Consider the following 19,999-nt stretch of genomic DNA (forward strand, 5'->3'; position numbering starts at 1 on the left):
ACAACCTGTTTGCAAAAGCCATACAAACTGAAATTGTTCAAACAAGGTTATTAAAGACATGGGGAAAAGCATTTAAATTAATTACAAAACACTTTTTTGTATCACTTCATTTATGTACCTCCAGAGCTAACCACAGTAAGGATTCTACCTTTTAATTCTAGAAAAAAATACCTGCAGTGTTTTCCAACAAACCAAGCTTGCCTTCTAGCCTGAAGTACCTTACTTGCCTTCATAGGAACATAAACACTTTGAGTGGCCTCCTGTCCTGGATTGAGATTGGTCAGCAGGGCTTGTTTATGGCAAGAAAGCACCTTCTCCTCATTCTCCCCAGCCTTCTCCTCCAGTGTGCCTTTTTTATACTCTTTTTTTTTCTTTTTTTTTTCTTTTTCCCCCAAGAAGGGCAGTCCTCTACACTTTTAAGCATTTCATTTTTAAGCATTTTCCAGCCACCTGTGCCTCTGGCAATAGCTTTCCACAAAAGTACCATATTTCCCTGCTGTCTCCAGAGGCACCAGAAGTCCCATCTGGCCTCTGCAACCTCTGCTCACCCACGTGGCAGCTGCCCAGCACACAATCCTGCATGAAGGGCTTCCTGGCTGCTTCCACTAGTCTGGGAATGCCATCATCTCCTCAGTATTTGCACTTTCCAAATGAAGTGCTGATCCTTTGTGAGGCCCTGCTTCTGTAGGATCTCCTCTGCCCCAAACACACATGAGCAGCAGAGAGGGAATGGCTGCAGGATCAGATCAGCGTTTAACATTGGCAGCTGATGATAAAGAGCTAAGATTTTTTTTTTATTTGGCCATATTACCATTACAAATAAATGAAACCATGTTGCAGTCATTCAGTAAATGACAATTCCCTAGCTGGAGAGATCTGTGTGGCTCTGAGGTCCAGCAGGTTGGTGGGACAGTGTGCACCTCACCGCTGTGTGTGGGTCTGGGTGGCACCTTTGCATGGGGTGGGCTTGCCAAACCCTACAAGGCTGTTCCCTGTGCCAATGCCAGGTCCAAAGGGTGGGGCAGACCCACAGCTCAGCAGCCCCATCCTCCCTGCCCATCATGCTGAGCCTTGTGAGGACTTGTGCACACACAGAGGTACATACACACGCAGAGCCAGGGCATGAAAAGCCCAGGCTGGTGGCATGTCCTGCTCTTTTCCAAGTGCCCTGGCTCGTGTAGGCTTTGCCTGGAGCTGCCCCAGCCCTTCTCCAGGGCTGCTGCCCAGCAAACAGCCCTGCCCTCCCCAGCCCCCTCCAGGCACTGACCTTGACCTGAATACCATAATCCACTCCAGCCACAAGCAATTGCAGAGAGTGGCAGGTCACCCAGGGATACTTTCTGCAGCTCTACTGCAGGTCACAGCCTGCTATGGTGCAGCTGCTTATGAAGGAAAACTGCCTGCCATCCCTTTTCCCAACCCTTGGGCTCTTTCCCATGCCCAGGGGTGTCTGCATCCAGTGTTTGATGCACATCCCACCAGTGCCAAAGCACGTAGGGGTCCATGGGATGTGGGGCTGCCTCTTTAATAACATCAAAACAATGACTCTCCTCCAGCCCATAGGAGTGCTGGGTAAGCAAATGATCCCCACGCTGAGCTGCAGAGAACAGACATTGAACTGTCTGGCAGTTGCAATCAGAAGCCTTTTTTTTCCTTTTTCTTCCCCCCTAACACTGGTCAGCAGCTGTGTTGTTTATAAAATGAATGGAGCCCTTAATGAAGCAATAGATAGAAACAGTGAGAGGCTGTGTCTGTCTGTTACAAAGGGCTGAGGGGGAAGGGTTGAGCTCTTAAAATACCCTGACATCCTTTCTGCCACTTATTTAAACATTAGACATAGCAGCGATCAGCTACCACCATAAAGTCTATATTTGGCTCTGTGGAAATGCTAAATCCACACATCAAACCAGCTGTTCATATAGACAGGGAGAGATTTCTGTGCCTGTGAATGTAAAATAGTGCAAAATAATGTAAAGAAAAAAAAGGAGCAGACAGCATGTGGGAAGGGGGAGGGCCAAGCTGCAACCAACACTGCTCAGTGTGTTGCATTGGTGGATGCAATAGACCCCATTACAGGCACATGGAGGATTGCAGCAGATACTCTGCCCAAGAGGCAAAGGCAGACAGGGAGAGGATTCCAGCCCTGGGGAGAAAAAATAAGCAGCTTTGCTATAAACAGTTTTCACTCCAGCTCAGTCCATCACTCACAACACGTGACATTAATAATAAACCTCAAAAACACATCTAGGTTAAAGTTTCCAGCTGTTCAGTCAATAGAGACTTTTAAAGAGGAAAGCAGCAGCATCCTTCAGCACAAAAGTCCTGCTGCCACCACATGGGATTGGCACATCCACTCCCCCTCTGCAAGGACAGGGAGGGGGAAGGATAGCATGAAGTTAAGCCAGATTTTTATACAGTAGATGTCAAGGCCTAGGCAGAGGTGGAAATAACTTGGATTTTAGCAATGACATCCCTTCTATTAGTGGTTTTGAAGAGTACCACTGCTGCAAAGATTTGGCATTGAGATACACTAATGCAATCAGGAAGCCTCATGGTCCCTGGGAGCCCATCCTGTTTTGTTTCTTTATAGCCCCAAAAGCACTGTGAGGAGCAAACTGGATATTTTCTGGAAACCTCCTGTTACCCAGTCAGAATTTCCTCTATGCCATAGTAGCTCCATAGTGGTCATTCACACTTGGAAAAAAGTGAGATCCCAGCTCCTGTTTTCCAGGTTAATAACTCTACAATACTCAGGCTAACACAGAAGTCAGCTTCTGCAGGTCTGGGAAGGGTTTTTAAAAAAATTCTGATAAATCTTCAAACCACTTGCATCTCTTAAGTTACAACACAAGCTAAAGATGCCATGAGAGCAGTACTGCAGGGAAAGAGGAGTCAAAACTCTTTGTAAAAGATGAGACACCACTCCTCTGTGCTGCCCTCCAGCTTTTATGCACAGGAACACAGTGTTCTCTGCCAAATGAACACTTCTGATGGCAAAGCTGACATTTGTAGTGATCCTAGCAACTCCTTGCAGCTTAGAATTGCTTGCAGATCCCTTTGTGCTGCAATAAGGCTTGGATGCATTCCTCCCCATTAAACCAAAATAAACTGCCTGGGCTTGACAGGCACACCATGGTGTCCTTGTGGAAGGAATGATTAGCCATTCCCAGAAAAGCTCAGCAAAGAACCCAACTTTGCCCCTCTTTTGTAAGATGAGCTGGCACAGGTTGCTCCTGTTTTCACTGGCACTGGCTGTCAAGCCCTTTGCTGGTATCAGTCCAGTCCTGTGCTGAATCATCACATCCAGTAGAGCCTTGGCTCAGACATGACAAATATTTGCTTTTACATCTTCCTATCACAGGATTTTTTGAGTTACAGGAGGAATGAGCAGCCCAAAATAGTCCCAGCAAAGTCATCAAAGCACCTATCCCTGAAAACTCCAGTATGTTAAGTAAGTCACTGGGTTAATCTTTACTTTCCTGAAATCACATTCTTGTAAGAGCTCCAAAAAGAACCACCTTTAAAAAAATCCAAGTCACATCTGCAATTTCAGTCAGGAGGCCTGAGTAACTCCAGCTATTCATGGGGAACTCATCACATCAATGGATTTAGAGATCAGAAAGGATGCAATGAGTGTGGCACCAACTCCAGTGAGGAAGTCAGACCCCAGATCTGTGCACTAGACAGTACTTTAGCCAGGGAGACAGAAAAAAGTTCAAACAGCAAATAGTACTCTGTATCATGGCTCAATAATTTTCTGCATTTCTATATCCTTTAGTACTAAAATAGTCAGCAAAAAAGCTGAATAAGTGTGTGCTGTTTTATTAGAATAGTAGGCTGGAGGAGGGAAGACTCTGAGCATAAAAGCAGGGAATGACAGATCTGAGTAAAATCAGAAAGACTTGATTGATACAAAGGGATGGCAAGAATATATTTGGACTGAAAAAGATTATTGTACTCCTGGTAAAATATGAAGACACCAGACATTGCAAAGTTACAAATTTATTTGTTTTGAAATAAATACAAATACTTCATTAAGAAACTTTTCTTGATAGACTTTACACAATAGCTTTATTCTTTCTGGAAATTGTCTGTTCTTCCCACAAAATGTTATGGATATTCTACACAAGAGCTGAAGTTAGTCAATATAAAGTAACCTAGATGGTGTTCTTCTGAACAAGCAATCCCAAAGTATTAACATTTGCTATTTAACTGCTCAGCATTTGAGCTTTTTGTCTGTGTGAGGACTGCAATTCAGCAGGTATGCACTGGAGCTGTGGAAATCCTGTCCCACTAGCTATGGAAGGACAAACTTAAGAACACCCAACTGTGACATTCTGAGTGGCAGAAAGGTATCAAGCCACTAGCTTCAAAGAAAGCAACTCAAGGAGGCTATGCAAAGATGCAGAACCAGCAGATCATGACATTTACAAAGTCATTAGACACTGCATTCCAGACATACAGTATTGCTGCTCCACCACTTCATGGAATACACTTTTCAGCACCAGTGAAATCTCATCAGTTTCAAATCTAGAAATTAGTGGCAGTTGAATGTACAGTATCTAATTACATGCCCACCCCACAGTTATTCATCTCTCCTGACAAAGAACAGCTGGATCTGTCTTTGCTTACAGAACTTCAAATTTATGACAATTGTGCTGGACACAAAAAAACTTGAGCTGCAAAGATAAGAAGCTTTCTGAAGGAAATATCAAGCTGATTCTTCTTAGCTCGCATGTACAGCTACCCTACTTGTTACAACTACACCAACTCCTGCAGTTTGGTACACCCTTTGGCCCAAGTTCCCAAACAGGAAATCCTACCTTGCTTACCAAATTTAAATCCTGTCCTCATTTGGCTAAGCAGGTTTTAGGGTCTAGGAGGGGGGAAGGAAAGGAAGACTGGAACTAAATCTCAAAAAAGTGAAATGAAAAACCTTAAATATTTAGTTCATCTCAAAGTCACATTAAAATTGCCTATTTTAGTAGAATATTATTGTACATAGGAAAACAGGCTTGAATACTAATGAATTAGAAGGCCTATAAATGCACGATACGTTAACTTCTCTATCATTTGAAGTCAAGCTATATACAATGAATTCAACTCCAGCTTCAACATGAGGCCATAACACATTTGTTTCATTTCCTTTTCTTAAAGTCATCCTTAACAGTTATTTTTTTCTCCCCCGCTTTGAAACTCATCTCAAATTGTGCCAGTTTACTTCAAGAGAAGAAGAGATAAAGGGCCCTGTAACAGCTTTGATTTTAAAGGAGGGTACTGAGCAATTCTGGTTTGACTCTGAAGTGTTTACAACCACATCAGCTTTTGGCAAGTATCCTTTAGAATTTGGCATCCACTGAAGGAGGGCACAATAGCAGCAGCTGTCTGAGACACAAGAATAACGATAGAGCAAATGAGATGCTTCTTTTCTTTGGTCCCTCTCAGACCCTGGTGAACAGAGTTCATCCTACAGAATAGCTAGAGATTAATACCAGTTATGTTTTTGTGATACACAGGGGGCATCCATTACTTTTTCACACTGTGACCCGTTTTGAACCTCCCAGAGCCATCTAACAGGACACTTCCATGGACTTGGGGCTCGATTGTTCCGCGTTGCTCGCCGAGTTGGGCGTCAGCTCAATCCGCGTGTCCGTGTGGGAGCGGTTCCTGGAGCCGTCCCCGGTGTGGGAGCGGCTCCTCGTTCCCTCCCCGGTGTGGGAGCGGCTCCTGGTGCCTTCTCCGGTGTGGGAGCGGCTCCTCTGTCCTTCCAAGGAGGTGACGCTGGAGCCAGAAGCCGTGCGGGACCGCATCAGCCTGGTCATGCTGGCAGAGGGCACTGCAAGAAGAGCCCTTCATTAATGCCTCGCTGCATGGACGTGGAAGGAAGCCCTTGCCTGTCACAGACATATTTGCTGAAAAATCCTTTCCTTAGGATCTTTTCTCCTGAGGAGCTGAGAAGCCTCAGAAATGAAATGTAAACAATGGTTATCTGCTGCTGTGGAATGCAACAGGTGCATCTGTGATTGGTCTCATGTGGTTGTTTTTAATTAATGGCCAATCACAGCCCAGCTGTCTCAGACTCTGGTCAGTCACAAGATTTTATTATCATTCCTTTGCCTTCCTTTCTAGCCTTCTGATGGAATCCTTTCTTCTATTCTTTTGGTATAGTTTTAATAGATCATTTCCTTTTAATATAATATATAACATAAAATAATAAATCAGCCTTCTGAAACATGGAGTCAAGATTCTCATCTCTTCCCTCATCCTGGGATACCTGCAAACACCACCACATTTGCTTTCCCCTTGGCCTTAACCATCCTTGGAGGAGCCTTCATGGTGGAATGGATACTTTTCAGGGTACCTTCACATGCTCCCCTGCTCCAAGCATGTGGTTAAGGAGACAAAATTACTACAGTGGAATTAATGGCCAGAGCTGAGGAATTCAAGAAACTTTAGGGCACACTGCTGTGGCTGGAAGAATCCAGAGGGAAACCGAAGAGACTCATCAGCCCTCCCATTACTTTCCGATATTGAACCCCTGCTGGCAGCCCAGGGTCATAGTGCATCCTCACAGCAGCAGTCAGAAGCAAATACATGAAAAACAAACAGCTACAACTCAAAGAAGTTTAAATGAGGTTTTAAACCTCATTTGAAACCAATGAGGTTTTAAATGCTGTGTGCAGTAGATGAACCTCATCCTTTGATGCCACGAGGGGACACTATTACAAATAGCCAACCTTAAAAACATTGAGACAAAGTAAAAGAGGTATTTGTGGGTATAAGCTGTTTACAAAGCTCTCTACTATTTAATAACATCACTTGGTCTGAAAACCCTTTGCCCAGATACAGCATGTGTTTTTTCCCCTTGCAAATGCATTTCCAAAAGGGAAAAAGTGACACGTGGGATCAGAGACTCTCTGGGTGCTTAAATGCCCAATTAACTTCAGTAGCAAGATCAGCCATTCAATAAAGCCAATACTTACTGTATCCCATTCCCTGAACAAAGTATTTGAAAGCTTCAGCAAGCTTGGCAGGCTGCAAAAAAGAGGCAGAGTTATCGTAGGCATTGCTCAGTAGGTTATATTACAATGTTACAGATTCCACGGATGCCCTATCTTAACAGGGACATATTAAATATTCTCTGGGTTCTAATGACTGCATGAAAACTTCATTTATAAGAAAATTCCATCATTTCCCTCCCTAGTCATCCCCCCATTATTTTACAAAATGGATACATACATTTGAGATCCAGGGAACACAAATGGTCCAAACCTGGCTCAAAACTTGCCTTGAGCAGTTACTGAGGCAGGTGAACCAAAGTAAAACAACTGGCCTCACAAAATGTACAGGGCAGTTCATACTAGACTGGTAATTGAGTAATTCCTAATCAGCAGAGAACAAATTCAGCTATTCAGAGCTGATAATTATGTGTATAGGGCAAGAAAGCTCACCAGGCATACAGCAGCACAAATGCCTACAACCAACATTCTTGCAATGAGGCACTCCCTGCTCTTCTCCTCTGCTAACAGTGGCCACATAAGCTTTAAAGGCTCAGTTATTTCACATGAAAATATTTTTTGCATAATTCTCTGAACCACTGCAAAGAATGGACTCCCTATAACAGAAGCAATGCACATACTACCATGTGGCTTTAAAAAAAACCTTTTCCCAGTTCCCACTGTTGGAGCACACACTGTTTAATTTAGGCATTCAGCTGCAGGCAATTACAAATTTATCTTTTCCTGAAGTTCACAAACACCACTTTATATTTCTTAGAAATCTGTTTAAATGTTAGATCACATTCCAAAGCTGATTTACAAAACAGCTTTTTAAGTGAAGCAATACAAGCGCATAGGTAAATTTTAACTTTGCCAGCCTGGCTTTATTAGCAGCTTGGAACTTATGCCTAAATGTGTTCTAGAAACTCCACTTCATCCACAGTCAAGCTGAGCCAGTGTATGCAATAACCTAGCATTGTTATTTCCTGTCTCCCACTTTCCTGATGTATACTATAAATAGTCCAAGTAAGAATGCTGTTAAAATGTCAGTGGTTAAAGCCTTAATCCACATTATCTTAGTAAATAGAAATAAAATAATACTTCTGCATTCCCACCTCAGTTCTTTCCTTGGTTAAGACTATCAGTGAAAATAGTATCCCCTCCCAATCTTAATTTTGTGCTTCATTGCTCTTTAAAGAAAAAAAGAAATCTCAGATGACCAACTGACATCATTATTCATGAAATCATAACCATCCTTTTGGCTGACATTTGGGAACAGCAAGTACCCTATAGGAAAACACCCATTTGCTGCAGAACATGATTGGTAGGATTTCCGACAGCAAATCCTACCTGGGAAACTTGAGGGAGCCCACCACAGTCAGCCATCTGAAATGGGATGAGAACAGCCAGTTAGAGCAATGCCAGAGGAAATCATTTGTGCTCAGGATATATTGAAATGACCTTTTTAGCTATCTGGCAGAAAAACACTTCCTTTTGTTGTGTGAGTAACATACACGTGGATGAACGCATCAAAGCAAGCTGTTAAATGTTTATAAAGCTACCACTGCACCCCAGAAAACCACAAAGGCTCTTGATGCTCAGGGAAAGCATCAGCTGGAGCTACAAATGCTTTTTGCTGGGCAGCAATTACCAGTTTCTTAGAAACCAGCCTATTAGTCCTGCTTGCAAGTTCAGCTCTGAATTCCAATAACATGACTCTGTATTGACCTGGATGACAAACAGGGTAGGGAAAACAAACACCTAAAGCTCAGAGGTGAGAGAAAAAAGGGGAAAAATTATTTGCTGAGATTGCTGATGGCAAGCATCAGCCTGACTTGCCAAGGGAAGCAGGGAAAGTCAAATGAGAAAAGCTATCTTGAGTGCATGAAATATTTTTGGAGCATTTCATTTTTCCTGCCACTCCACCCCTCAAGTCAACCCAACAAAAACAGTTCTGTTCCAAGGAACACTACAAGCTGAAAACAGTAGAGTTGTAAATTACAGGAAACCCCAAATCCTATCTAGAATTAGTTAGCAGAAAAACAGACCTGCATCAGGATCAGCCATATCCCTGGACTGTTCAAAGGCTGGCCAGTGATACAAGGTCTGAGACAGTGTCAAACTTTTTTAGGGTGTCTGCCACACCCACATTATAGGGCAGCAGTACAACTCTTCAATGTTAGGAGGAAAAAAAAATTAAATATTTTTATTTATCATAATTTTCACTGACTAGTTCACTAGAGATGCAGTAGAAGCTCTTGGCAAAGCATGACCAAACTTGTTTCACTGTTTACATGCTATTACTTCATTACAAGCTGAAGATTGCACTCATACTCTGAATGCCAAATATGAGCCAAAGCCTCTGCATGATGTTCAGCTGTTTTTAAGTGCATTTTATCAATTTTTCTTAGCAGTATTTTTTCTTTTCTTTAGCAGTAACATGTCCTAGACTGTACCCTCATAGAAGGCAGGTTGACCAAACTGTGGCTGATAGATTAGCTGTTGATTCACCTGATACTGCTGCTGAGAGGCAAGCACAGGAACAGAATGAACTGGTTTGCACTCCTACTCTGCTCTCAGCTTTCCAAACCTTTCAAAATATCTCAAGATAAGCTTTGCCAGCTCTTGTCAAATTCATTATGGGTATGTGAAATACTGAACATTTCAACTCTCATCTCTACTATTCTAAAATTGAGGAGCTGAGAAATTCCCTGCTGTAATTCTGACACGAAGCCCCTAGTCTTGTTTATCCCACTAGAATACTCTCACCCTGAAGGAACTGCGTTTTTAAATCAGAACTGGATTCTCACTGTATTATCAGTATTGCAACATATCACTCTAGTTCTGCTTATTTAGCTAATCCAACTGGTTTTATGTGAGAGGAGTGTTTATTTTGAAAAGCACAGTTTTTGTTATTACCTTCAGAAGCGTGGTCCTTGTTGGGTCCAGCTTTGAGTTGCATTCAACCTACAGAAAAGAATAAGCAGCATAAGGCATTGCACACAAGATTTTAAGTGTGAACTCTTGTATGAAAACAGATCCAACACCTTGTTTTCTGGCTTAACTCAGACTAAACTGAGTGTCTTATGATTCTGTGTGAAGACTCTGTGTATACATATACACATCTTTAAACCCAAGTAACTCAGCTCACATTTTTAACTGCATTTTCTCCACGTTACAAACCCATACTTGGGAACTGGAGATTTTTTTTTCCCATCTGTTTCTGGGACTTCAATGGCAACAAGTGTTGTTTATCTTGTGATTTGGGGTCATCTGGTAGCGTCCCAAGTGGTGAGTAGCCATGTGGCCACAGGCCAGCAGACTGGGCATGCCCATTAAGGCACAACATTTGAAGTCATCCAGTCATCTGGGGAGAGTTATAATGGTCAAAAAGAAGCTCTTCACTTCCAGAGTGACCCAGGGCACAGCTCCAGCACCACACAGCAAGTTAAAATACCAGCAGCAGATTCCTCTCTAAAGGAAAATATTTGCGGTTCACTGGAACTGCTGTGGTGATTGTTCCTAACGTGGTAGCTATTAAATAATAGTGCACAGGCAGAAGGGACAAACAGCATGGAATTAATGGCAGCTCTCCTGTGGTCTGGAAGAGGAGAGCCACTGGGCTGGACTGACAGCCAGCAGGGCTGCAGTGTGGCAGGGGCTCTGCTGGCCTCTTGCAGCCCCTTGGCTTGCCCATCCATCCTCAGCAGGGTGGCAAAGATGGCTCAAGGTACCCACCACAGCATCCACTGCTGGGGAGCTGTCACCGACCACCAGGAGGACAGGACACCTGCAAAGAAGCACACATGAGAGGTGTCATCTCTGCCACCCAGCTCAGACTTGCCCTGAGCTCCGTTTGTGTCTCTGGAAGAGTGAGACAGTTAAGCATGTGAAATGATTTGGTTTGTATTCCAGGCACCTTAAAGATACGTCAAATCCTGCATCAGCTGCAGATCTAGTGACATGCTCTGATTCCCTGCCTGAGAACCTGTTCTCTTCCCCAGCTGGCAGCAAATCAGCCCTTGCCAGTGCTCTTATTCCTTCCTTGATTTACAAAAAATTGAATGTGGGTATCGGCATCAAAGTCTCATGCCTACCACCCCCAGACCCCTGAGCTCCAACTTTTGGTTCTGTCCATCCAACTCCAGATTGTCAGAGGAACAGAGTGTCCTGTGTATAACCATCAACAGCTGAGCTAGGAAGGACTTGACAACTTATGTTGCACAAGTTGGAGCATAAGAAAAAGCCAGATGATCTATCTGTCAGTCATTCTCACTCCTGCTCTATCTTCCTGGAATTTTTTGTTGTTTCGTTGGTTTTCTTAATGGTTTTAGGCTGGGCTTTCTTGGTTGTATTAGCACAGCTCAAGTGCCATCAGAGCTATAATTTCCATTAACTATAACACATTTTTGCATGAATCTAAACATACTAACTTTTCAAGTACTTTGTAAGCCCAAATTTTTATATGCACAGTGACAGGAGCTACTTAACTTTCAATTTTAATATGTTTGCCAGGTCTGAAGAGAGGAGTTCTTCCTAATGGTAGTCTGCAGTAAGCTCTGAAATAAAGTACTTACTGAAGGGTGACAACATTCACTCCAGGAACAGGACGCTCAATCTCTAGGTCTCGTCGACTAAAAAAAAATAGAGAGGACAAAGGCTTTTGAAACACTGGAATTTTATAGTTACTTCTATATTCTTCTAGTTTAGAGAAAGCACAGACACTCACATGTTAATTTAATCTGACTTAATATTAATTTAATCACAACTTAATATGTCGTGGCCTCCATAACTGATGTAGAACCACACTTAGACTGAAGGATCAATGTTGTAGTTCAGTCCCAGTGTACAACCTTTCACCCCACAAATGCACAAGGTCCTTTTCCAATAAGCAAACCACCTGAGATCCCTAAAGGCACTATTAAGCAGAACTTCATACTGGGAGAACACATGTAATCCCATCACACAAGAAATACTGTCTCTAAAGAGCTGGCCAGCCTCTTAAAAATTTCCAGTTAGAAATCAGGTAAATGTATTTACCTGTTGTAAGAGTTGACAAAGAGATGAAGGTTGGTTTGATTCATATCATTAATGATATGCTGACGGTAAGTATGGATCAGGTCATGGTTGCTGTGAATCTCTTCCTAAAGTGGAGACAGAATTGTTCAGAACAGGGGCTATTTTCTGAAAGGATCTGAAGACATGGCACAGTAGTTGTTGTGTATCAGACTCATAGATATGAGAGGAACAACAGGAGTGCACCTTGAGGGAAGGGACAGCTTTCAGCACCCAGTGAAGTCACCCAGAATTAATACTGGCTTCTGATTGCAGTACCACAATTTTCACTTGAAAACTCAAATATGTCATAACGTTTAAATCTCACAATTGCAAAACATGTTGTAGTACAGATGGTTACAGCCAGACAAGTGTGAGGTTTTAAAACAAACAGAAGAAGATTCAGGGTAAGAAGCCTAATAAATGTTTCCAGGGTAAAGCAGATGTTGAAAGCTTACAAACATCCAATGTGGAACTCAATTTCACAATAGTAAATAACTAAGCTTCGAGGACTTCAATCAGTAACATTTTCAAACAGTTGGGTTCTAAAGTCTTTATAGATTAGTTCCTTGTTCTGCTGGAATGGAGTTTTCCATTGCATTTACTAACAATTTCAAGCACAGCAAAGTAGCCTCAAAAACAGTCCAGCACTTCACATGAGGCTTGCACTGGAGAGCACTGTTAATACCAATAACCAGCTGTCACAGAGCTACAAGCATATTATATAAAAAAATCTGTGGGGTTTTTCAGCTCAGAACATGAGCATATACAACTCTTATACTTGTGTTTAAGTGTTGGCTGCCTAGACAAGGAGCTGGCCCCTACTAGAGTTGTTACAACTGAGATGCATTTGAGTACTCAGGACACAGAAAACCCCATGGCAGAATACTGCTCAAAATTCTGGAGACACAAATATGAATCCTATCTCAGTTTAACTTCATCTTTTGTTGTTTGACTGAAAGCTTCTGCACTCCTCTCAGCCCCAGGAGGTAAATACAGATGACTGAATACATCAGAGGAATCTTTTGAACATTACCTTTCCAAATAGATGTGAAATGACCATGTCTGGCAAAGCATTCGTCCAACCTGAAATCTGAACAGCAAGAACACCTAAGTATCTGCTATTACCCCAGCCCCTGAACAAATGACACCTTCCAATTACCCATACACAGACCAATGGATGTTTCTCTGCTCTCTCTACATACAGAATATCCTGAAGTGATACTTTCCCCCGTCAATCCAACTAGAACACCATCAGGATCTGGAGTCATTCTCATCAGATGCCTTCACTAATGCAGCTGTACAGAGAACACACTGCTAGGGGCAGAGGTGAACAGGGAATCACTCTCTGCAGGAACACCAAGCAAACCAGCCTGGTGGGTGTCACTGAACCCCACTGCCCACTCCCCTCCCTGACAATGCAATGGAACTGGGACCAGAAGCTCACAACCCACAGTAAATACTCCTGCTTTGGAAGGACATAAGAACATAAAGCACCTGCTGTGCTCTTGAGGTGAGCAATATTCCCCTTGAGAGGTGGAATGCAGAGGCACAGATATGGAAGAATTTAATGCACTGAGGTGCTGGGTGAGAATCAAAATGGGTCAGGAGGTTCATTTCATAGAAAATGAAAAGTTACTACATTTCATTTAAATAAGTCTGTCTATCACTTTATTTTGATAAGTTTGATGTGGGAATATATTTAGTAACTAAGCCTTGAAAGAATGTTACATCCTGGCTCTGTAAGTTTCTCCTAGGAGTTTCTTTTATGTCAGCATCTTCTGGTTGTACAAACCACCTGTAGCCAATGCTTTTTTCTGAGTCCTTTTGGCATCTAAGATTCACAAATGACTGAAAAATGGAGGATGCTGTTCTGGGCATTTTTCTATGCTCTGCTTCATATTTTGGGCTGTGTTGGTAAACAAAGCCATGGACAAGAAAACACTGAATGCTACACTACACTTGATGTTTTCTTGAAAGATGTTTCCAAAATTACCATGTCCAGGTAAACTGTTCTCCCCAGCAGTTATGAGCTGCTAGGAATTGTCCCACTGTGCCACATGTATCTGTTTTCTCAAAGTACCTATTTTTATCACTAGCCCTGTATGAAGCTTTTTTGCAAATGGAAGAATAAACCCAAAAGGAATTAGCCCAGGATGTTTAGTGTCTGCAGCCATGTCTGACATGCAAGATGGCCAAACTCCTCATGTCCCACAGGCTTTCAATAAAATTTATTTTTCTAACTGAAAGATGTTTACCTTAGTTGCTGCCCAGTCCATCCAACCTTCAGCACAAGGGTTTACATTAATGAGAACTAATCCCTCCACCATCTCTGCATGGTTTAACTGCAAAAGAGAAGATCTAAGATTTGTCAGATATCCTCTGAAGCTCGACAGTCAGCAAAAAACTTAAATTAGCAAATTATGTCATGGAGAAAAAAGTGGTAGGTCTAGTTTTATCTTGCAGAAAAGAAGCATATGTATGGGGAAAAAAAATCATTAAAGCGATTCAACTGAGCAGCTGGAGAACATTAGGATTTAACTTTTTCTCCACCCTCAGTTTAAATAGAGAACTCCCATTAAAAAAACCTTCTGCAAATTAACTGGGTAGAGCCCAGGCCTTAAAATGGAAAATCTAGGTCTTCTGGATTAGCTATCCTGCAGATTGTGGTATTTCACTTAAAAGCTTGGCCTGCATGCCTAACTGGGCACAGCAGAACAGGAATTCTCCATGCACGCTATGGGGACAACAACGTGTAAGGGAAATCATGCTTGAGGCTTTAGGGAAGCTCCACAAAACTTACAGCAAATCTGGTTAAAATGTAGGCACCAGCTCCAGTTCCCATTCCTATGATGGTCTTCAGCCTGCACAGCAATAAAACAGAAGAGACAAATGAGGAAGGGTGCTGAAAATAAAGTTACAGCAGTAGCCTTCCTCTTTCACATGCCAGTGTGTATCTGCAGAGGGGAGGGCCCAGCTTGGGCAGGCTGTGCACCCCCAGCAATGTCAGTGGCCCCAGTGATATTTGCAGGACCCTGGTCCTCCTGCATTGCAGGGCAGCAGCTATCCTCACTTATCTTTAAGTAAATACACTGAGCAACCACAGCATTGTTCTGATCCTGGGAGGAAATGATTCTTCTCTGCCAGAAAAACTTACAAGATACAGACCTGAAATCTGCAGCCTAAATAGAAAGCTCCCCCTCCCCAGGCTCCCCCTGCCTTCCCCATCACAGCTATCCAACTGGGGCACTGATTCCTCTCTAACAGGAGGCTGGCAGGGAAACATCTCCTGCTATCCAGTCACTGGGGTGATGAAGTTTAAACTTCATAACCAAACAGGGCAGAGACAAACCAAATATTTGCATTAACTGAAATCAGATTTAAAGCATCACCTTCAAGGTCATAGAAAACACATGGGAGGGAAGGCTAGACAAAACCACTGAGAAAAACAGGTTATTCAATGTTTTTAGGAAAATACCTGAGGATAGTTTTAATTCTCATTAGCAATATTAAATCAAGACTTTGTAAATACACTCCAGTTTCATTGATTTCCAAGGTACTGATGTTATTGGTCACATTTTTTTGAGCAGTGCAACAGAACTGGCAACCCTGTGCCTGACATTAGGCAGTTCAGAAAATACACACCCCCTGAGGAGGTAGTGAGGTAACCTGGTCCACAGTACTGTAAGAGCTGCTTATAACTGCAATGTCTAACTAAGTTGGGGAGATGGTCCAGCCTGTGTTTGCCAAAGCTGCCTAACCCTGAATGACAAGTTTTCTCTGCTTGTTCTAAAAACCCCTTGGAGGTAGGTGTCTCCTGCCCTCTCCACTGTGAACCAGGAGCATGAGCTCCACAGAAAATGAACTTTTCTCAACTAAAGCTCCTGCTAAAGCTGAGCTTTAAGGGAGGACAACCCAGGAACACTGCCACTAGGTGTTTCAACACTGGTGACCTGGCATCTGTACTTGGTAGTAGAAGATGCTCAGAGAGGTCAGACTGACCCCCTAGAACACTCAAGCCACAGAAGCAAAACAGTAAATGTCTTCAGATGGGACAGTGCTTCTTTTTTTTTTTCCCTGCTTAACCACACAGGAAAACGTGGGTTGTTACAGTGGGAAGAACAGATTGTCTGTGCCCTGCCCCTGTGAGGGCTATGCACACAGAATACTGGAGGAAGCCCCTAAATTAGGTTCATGGGATTTCTCCTAAGCTGCTTCCTGTTTAAAAATAACCAGACACTTCAAAAAGGGCCAAAAAAGAAGCTCTTTCAGAAACCAAGGCAAAAGCAATCCATCTATAAGAGAGGAATCCAAAAGAACCACAAATGTATTTCTAGCAAACAAAATGCCAGACTGCCAAGCTAAAACAAATGCCTGCTCTTTCAGTGAGCCACATAGAGAGAATGAGAAAAATAAGTAAACAATTCTGCACTCACCCAAACTGTTTCAGGATTCCAGGAATCATTTCAGCCAGCTGATCCATGGAGGGATACACATACCTAAAATGAGCATGTTTTTGAGGAGTCACTACACCACATCCAGCAGAGTACACTGGCATATTTAGAGGCACAGTGATCACTGTAGAGCTAGTACCAAATGTGGTCATCATGAGATCACTGAGTGTATGAGTGAATTTAAATCAGGAGCAAGCACAAGTAATTTTGCAGAAATATCAGCATAATCTATATATGTATTCTATATGTTACAAGACAATAGATGCCTAAGAACAAAACAGACTACAATGAATCTTTCCCAAGGAAAGTTTACACTTAGAAATTATGAGAAAGTTTGAACAAGAGAGATGAGTTTCCAACCACATTCACTATGTTTGTATTTCTAGTCCACCACAAAATTTTCCCAGTATTGCATAATCAGAGACCACAGAAATGACTTCTAGATAGTTGGCAAAAAACTTACATGCATGTTTTTAGGGACACGAACATTACCATAGGATAAATGAGAACAGCTTTCCATTAATATTGATGAAGAAAATGAAGGCATAAGAAAGGCTATGAGGCTGATGAAGAAGGCTCAATAAAAACAGCTGTTTGTTAATGCTCCTGGTCTTCTCAAATCAGAAATAAAACTGAGAGAAGGAGATTCTGAGCAAAATCTCAACTGAGTAGCATGTGGAAAAAAATCTATCCAGAGTAGAGCTGGAAAACATCTGCCTAGGATGTATTTAAATCTCTGTTATACCTAATTATTCTCTAGTTTAGTCTCCAACATATAACCAAACAAAAACCACCAAGGACTGCAAAACATTTTGTTTTCTTAGATTTTCTTTTTTGGGAAATTAAACCTTAACGTGACAAAAGCTGGTGCGTCACTGCGACTTAAAGGAGACCTATAAGAAAGAGGAGGACAAACCTTTCAGCAGGGCCAGTTGTGATAGGAAAAGGGGTAATGGTTTTAAACTAAAAGAGGGTAGATTTAAATTAGATCTAATGTAGCCCCACATTTCTCTTCACAGAGAAAAGCAAGGCACAATTCTTTCCAAGAATATTTCTGGGTTTCACATTCTCTGAACATCAGAGAAAGAAAGCACAATTCTTATCATTTGCTGTGCCTGTGTTTGCAAAAGTAGAATACAATATGGAGATTGTTTACCCAAAGTGTTGGTGTTTTGTTTCCTTGGCCTAGCAGGGCCAAGAGTGTGTGTCAGGTGACAGTCACGAGATTCAGTGCAGTGTGTACAGGGTCGAGTGCTTGGTAGGTTCAGTTTTAGATGTACAGAATAATAAAGTATAATAAAATAATTAATTAGCCTTCTGATATCCATGGAGTCTTCCTCATGATTCCTCACAGCACAGGTCTAATCTAAGGAAGAAGTTTTTTTACAATGAGGGTGGTAAACCCTGAAGCAGGTTGCCCAGAGAGGTAGTGGGCGCCCCACCCCTGCATACATTCCTGGTCAGGTTGGACAAGGCTCTGAGCAATCTGATCAATTGTCCCTGCTCACTGCAGAGGGGTTGGACCAGGTAACCTGCAAGTTTCCCTTCTAAACCAAACCATGATTCTATGACTTAATTTGGGAATGCTGGTCTCCCAGTTGAAGGGCAGGTAGAGATAATAGAACTTCTTACATGCCCATCATGATTATATCAAGTCTTTGCCAGCCCCAGACCAGGATGGCTGCCCTCTGCAGCTGCCAACTCAGTGTTAACACTTGCTCAGGACACGAGGGCTAAGGCACTTAAAAGCTCATGATTTAAACAAATGCAAAGACAGGGTGACTGAAATAGCTTTGTAGGCTGCTCTGACAGACAACTGGGCCATTGCAGCTAACAGCAGCATCAGACCAGCTTAAATATTAAGCAGGGAACTAGACTGGCTCATGCAGTAAGGGTACTTATAAGCTCCTTAATACGTGGTTCTTACAGAACAACTGCTCCTGGCCTTGTACCCTCCCCTTGGCATGTTGGCTGCTCCCTTCCTCAGCCAAGCTGCTTCTTGTCCAAGGGGCACCTCAAGGTAAACCTGTCTCACTTGCCCTAAACAGGTAAAACATTTTGGCAATGGCAGTGCTCATGGCCCATAAGATTTCCAAGAGCTACAGCATCATACATGGCACAGTCAGGAGTACAAAAAACTTCTCTAAAACCTTCTGTGTGGGTCATCATCACCCCCTTACTGCCCAACAACCTGCATTTTCCAGGTGGCTTATCAACTTAACATCTACCATGCTGCCACTTCATAAAGACCACAGATTTACAAGGGAGGTGATGTAGAGGTTAATGCCTGTCTTGTTTAGTTTTCATTCAGTATTTATATTCAGGGTGTCATTACAAAACAAGCTAACTCAATATTTAAATTGACAAAATGTAGATATCTGTCAAGGAACTGCTTTACAAGCAGCCTAGTTAGCACAGCTAAAACACAAAATTGCAGCCACCAAGTCTGCTGTGAACTGGCACAACAAAACAGAGCTCCCAAAACTCCATTTCTTTAGAAACAGTGTCAGGATTTAAGTTCAAAAGCCAACTACTGTGCTTGGTGCAAGGACTTTTTAATGAAACTGCAGCTCAAGACTCTTTTTTCCAAAAAGAGGGTAACTATGAAAGCATGGGCTGTTTCCCTGACAACTCACCCAGCCTGGAAAGATGGTGCTCCATCCTGCTGACCAGGTGCATCCACATGACAGACTGCAAAGTGCTGGGTGATTTCCTGCATATCCTCGAAGTTGAAGAGAGGATTGAAACAAGTTTTATCTTGGGAAGGAAAAGAAAATATGAAATAATTATGCTGAAGGAAATACTAAGTTTGCAGCTACAAAAATAATTTATTAATCTATCCTGCAGGTTAATGAAAAGTTGAATCAATCATGTCAGCTAACGTTTTCCATCTTATTTTTGTACCTACTAGAAGTATTTACTTGGTACACCTAATTCCTCAAAACATACTCCTTATGCAAAGTTAAAATACTAACAAAATTTAGCCAAGGGTATTTATCCCAGGTTTTGTCTTAAATTAAATTATCCATTTCCTTGTCCATTTTCTTTTTTTTCTTTAATTGTGTCAAGACAAATGGAGGGAAAAAACATTCAAGGCTAAGATTGTGACTTGTTCTTTTGCCCAAATATTACAAGTTAAACATTATGTGATCAACTACTGCAGCTCAAGACAAAAGCATCTTTTTGGGATACTCAGTGCTGTAGGCTCCAAGGCTTGAGGTGATCTGATTTCTGATTTTTAAGCAATATTAATACAGGGAGAGGATTAGCACATTTTCCTTCTGGTGTGGAAAGTACCATCTTTAGATGCCTAGAAAATGGTTCAATAATCTCTGTGTGTTTCTGAATGTCCTCAGAAAACACACATGCAAAACCTGGGCAGAATATAAAATACTTTTAGCTCAAATCAAATTTAGAAGAATATGCAAATTCACAACAACTTTGGGGAGGAAAAGGTGTAAATTTAAAGTTAAGTTACAGATTCTCTGTGCT

General features: G+C 42.1%; 1 protein-coding gene across 1 annotated transcript in view; it reads right to left on the reverse strand.

Annotated features, from left to right (window-relative positions):
* Positions 1-3,986: 3,986 nt before the first annotated feature.
* The window catches only part of NDRG1 (N-myc downstream regulated 1), a 40,136-nt gene continuing 24,123 nt past the window's right edge, over positions 3,987-19,999 (reverse strand). Inside the window, exons 5-16 of the mRNA XM_066566674.1 lie at positions 19,144-19,264; positions 16,490-16,552; positions 14,857-14,917; positions 14,312-14,398; positions 13,090-13,146; positions 12,039-12,142; positions 11,576-11,632; positions 10,737-10,788; positions 9,918-9,965; positions 8,349-8,384; positions 6,984-7,035; positions 3,987-5,836 (exon numbers count right to left, since the gene is read on the reverse strand). Of these exons, the coding sequence (XP_066422771.1) occupies positions 5,571-5,836; positions 6,984-7,035; positions 8,349-8,384; positions 9,918-9,965; positions 10,737-10,788; positions 11,576-11,632; positions 12,039-12,142; positions 13,090-13,146; positions 14,312-14,398; positions 14,857-14,917; positions 16,490-16,552; positions 19,144-19,264 (1,004 nt within the window). The 3' untranslated portion in view covers positions 3,987-5,570. The remainder of the gene's footprint in view (positions 5,837-6,983; positions 7,036-8,348; positions 8,385-9,917; positions 9,966-10,736; positions 10,789-11,575; positions 11,633-12,038; positions 12,143-13,089; positions 13,147-14,311; positions 14,399-14,856; positions 14,918-16,489; positions 16,553-19,143; positions 19,265-19,999) is intronic.

Source organism: Molothrus aeneus, chromosome 1, assembly GCF_037042795.1.
Source record: "Molothrus aeneus isolate 106 chromosome 1, BPBGC_Maene_1.0, whole genome shotgun sequence".
NCBI classification, from domain to species: Eukaryota; Metazoa; Chordata; class Aves; order Passeriformes; family Icteridae; genus Molothrus; species Molothrus aeneus.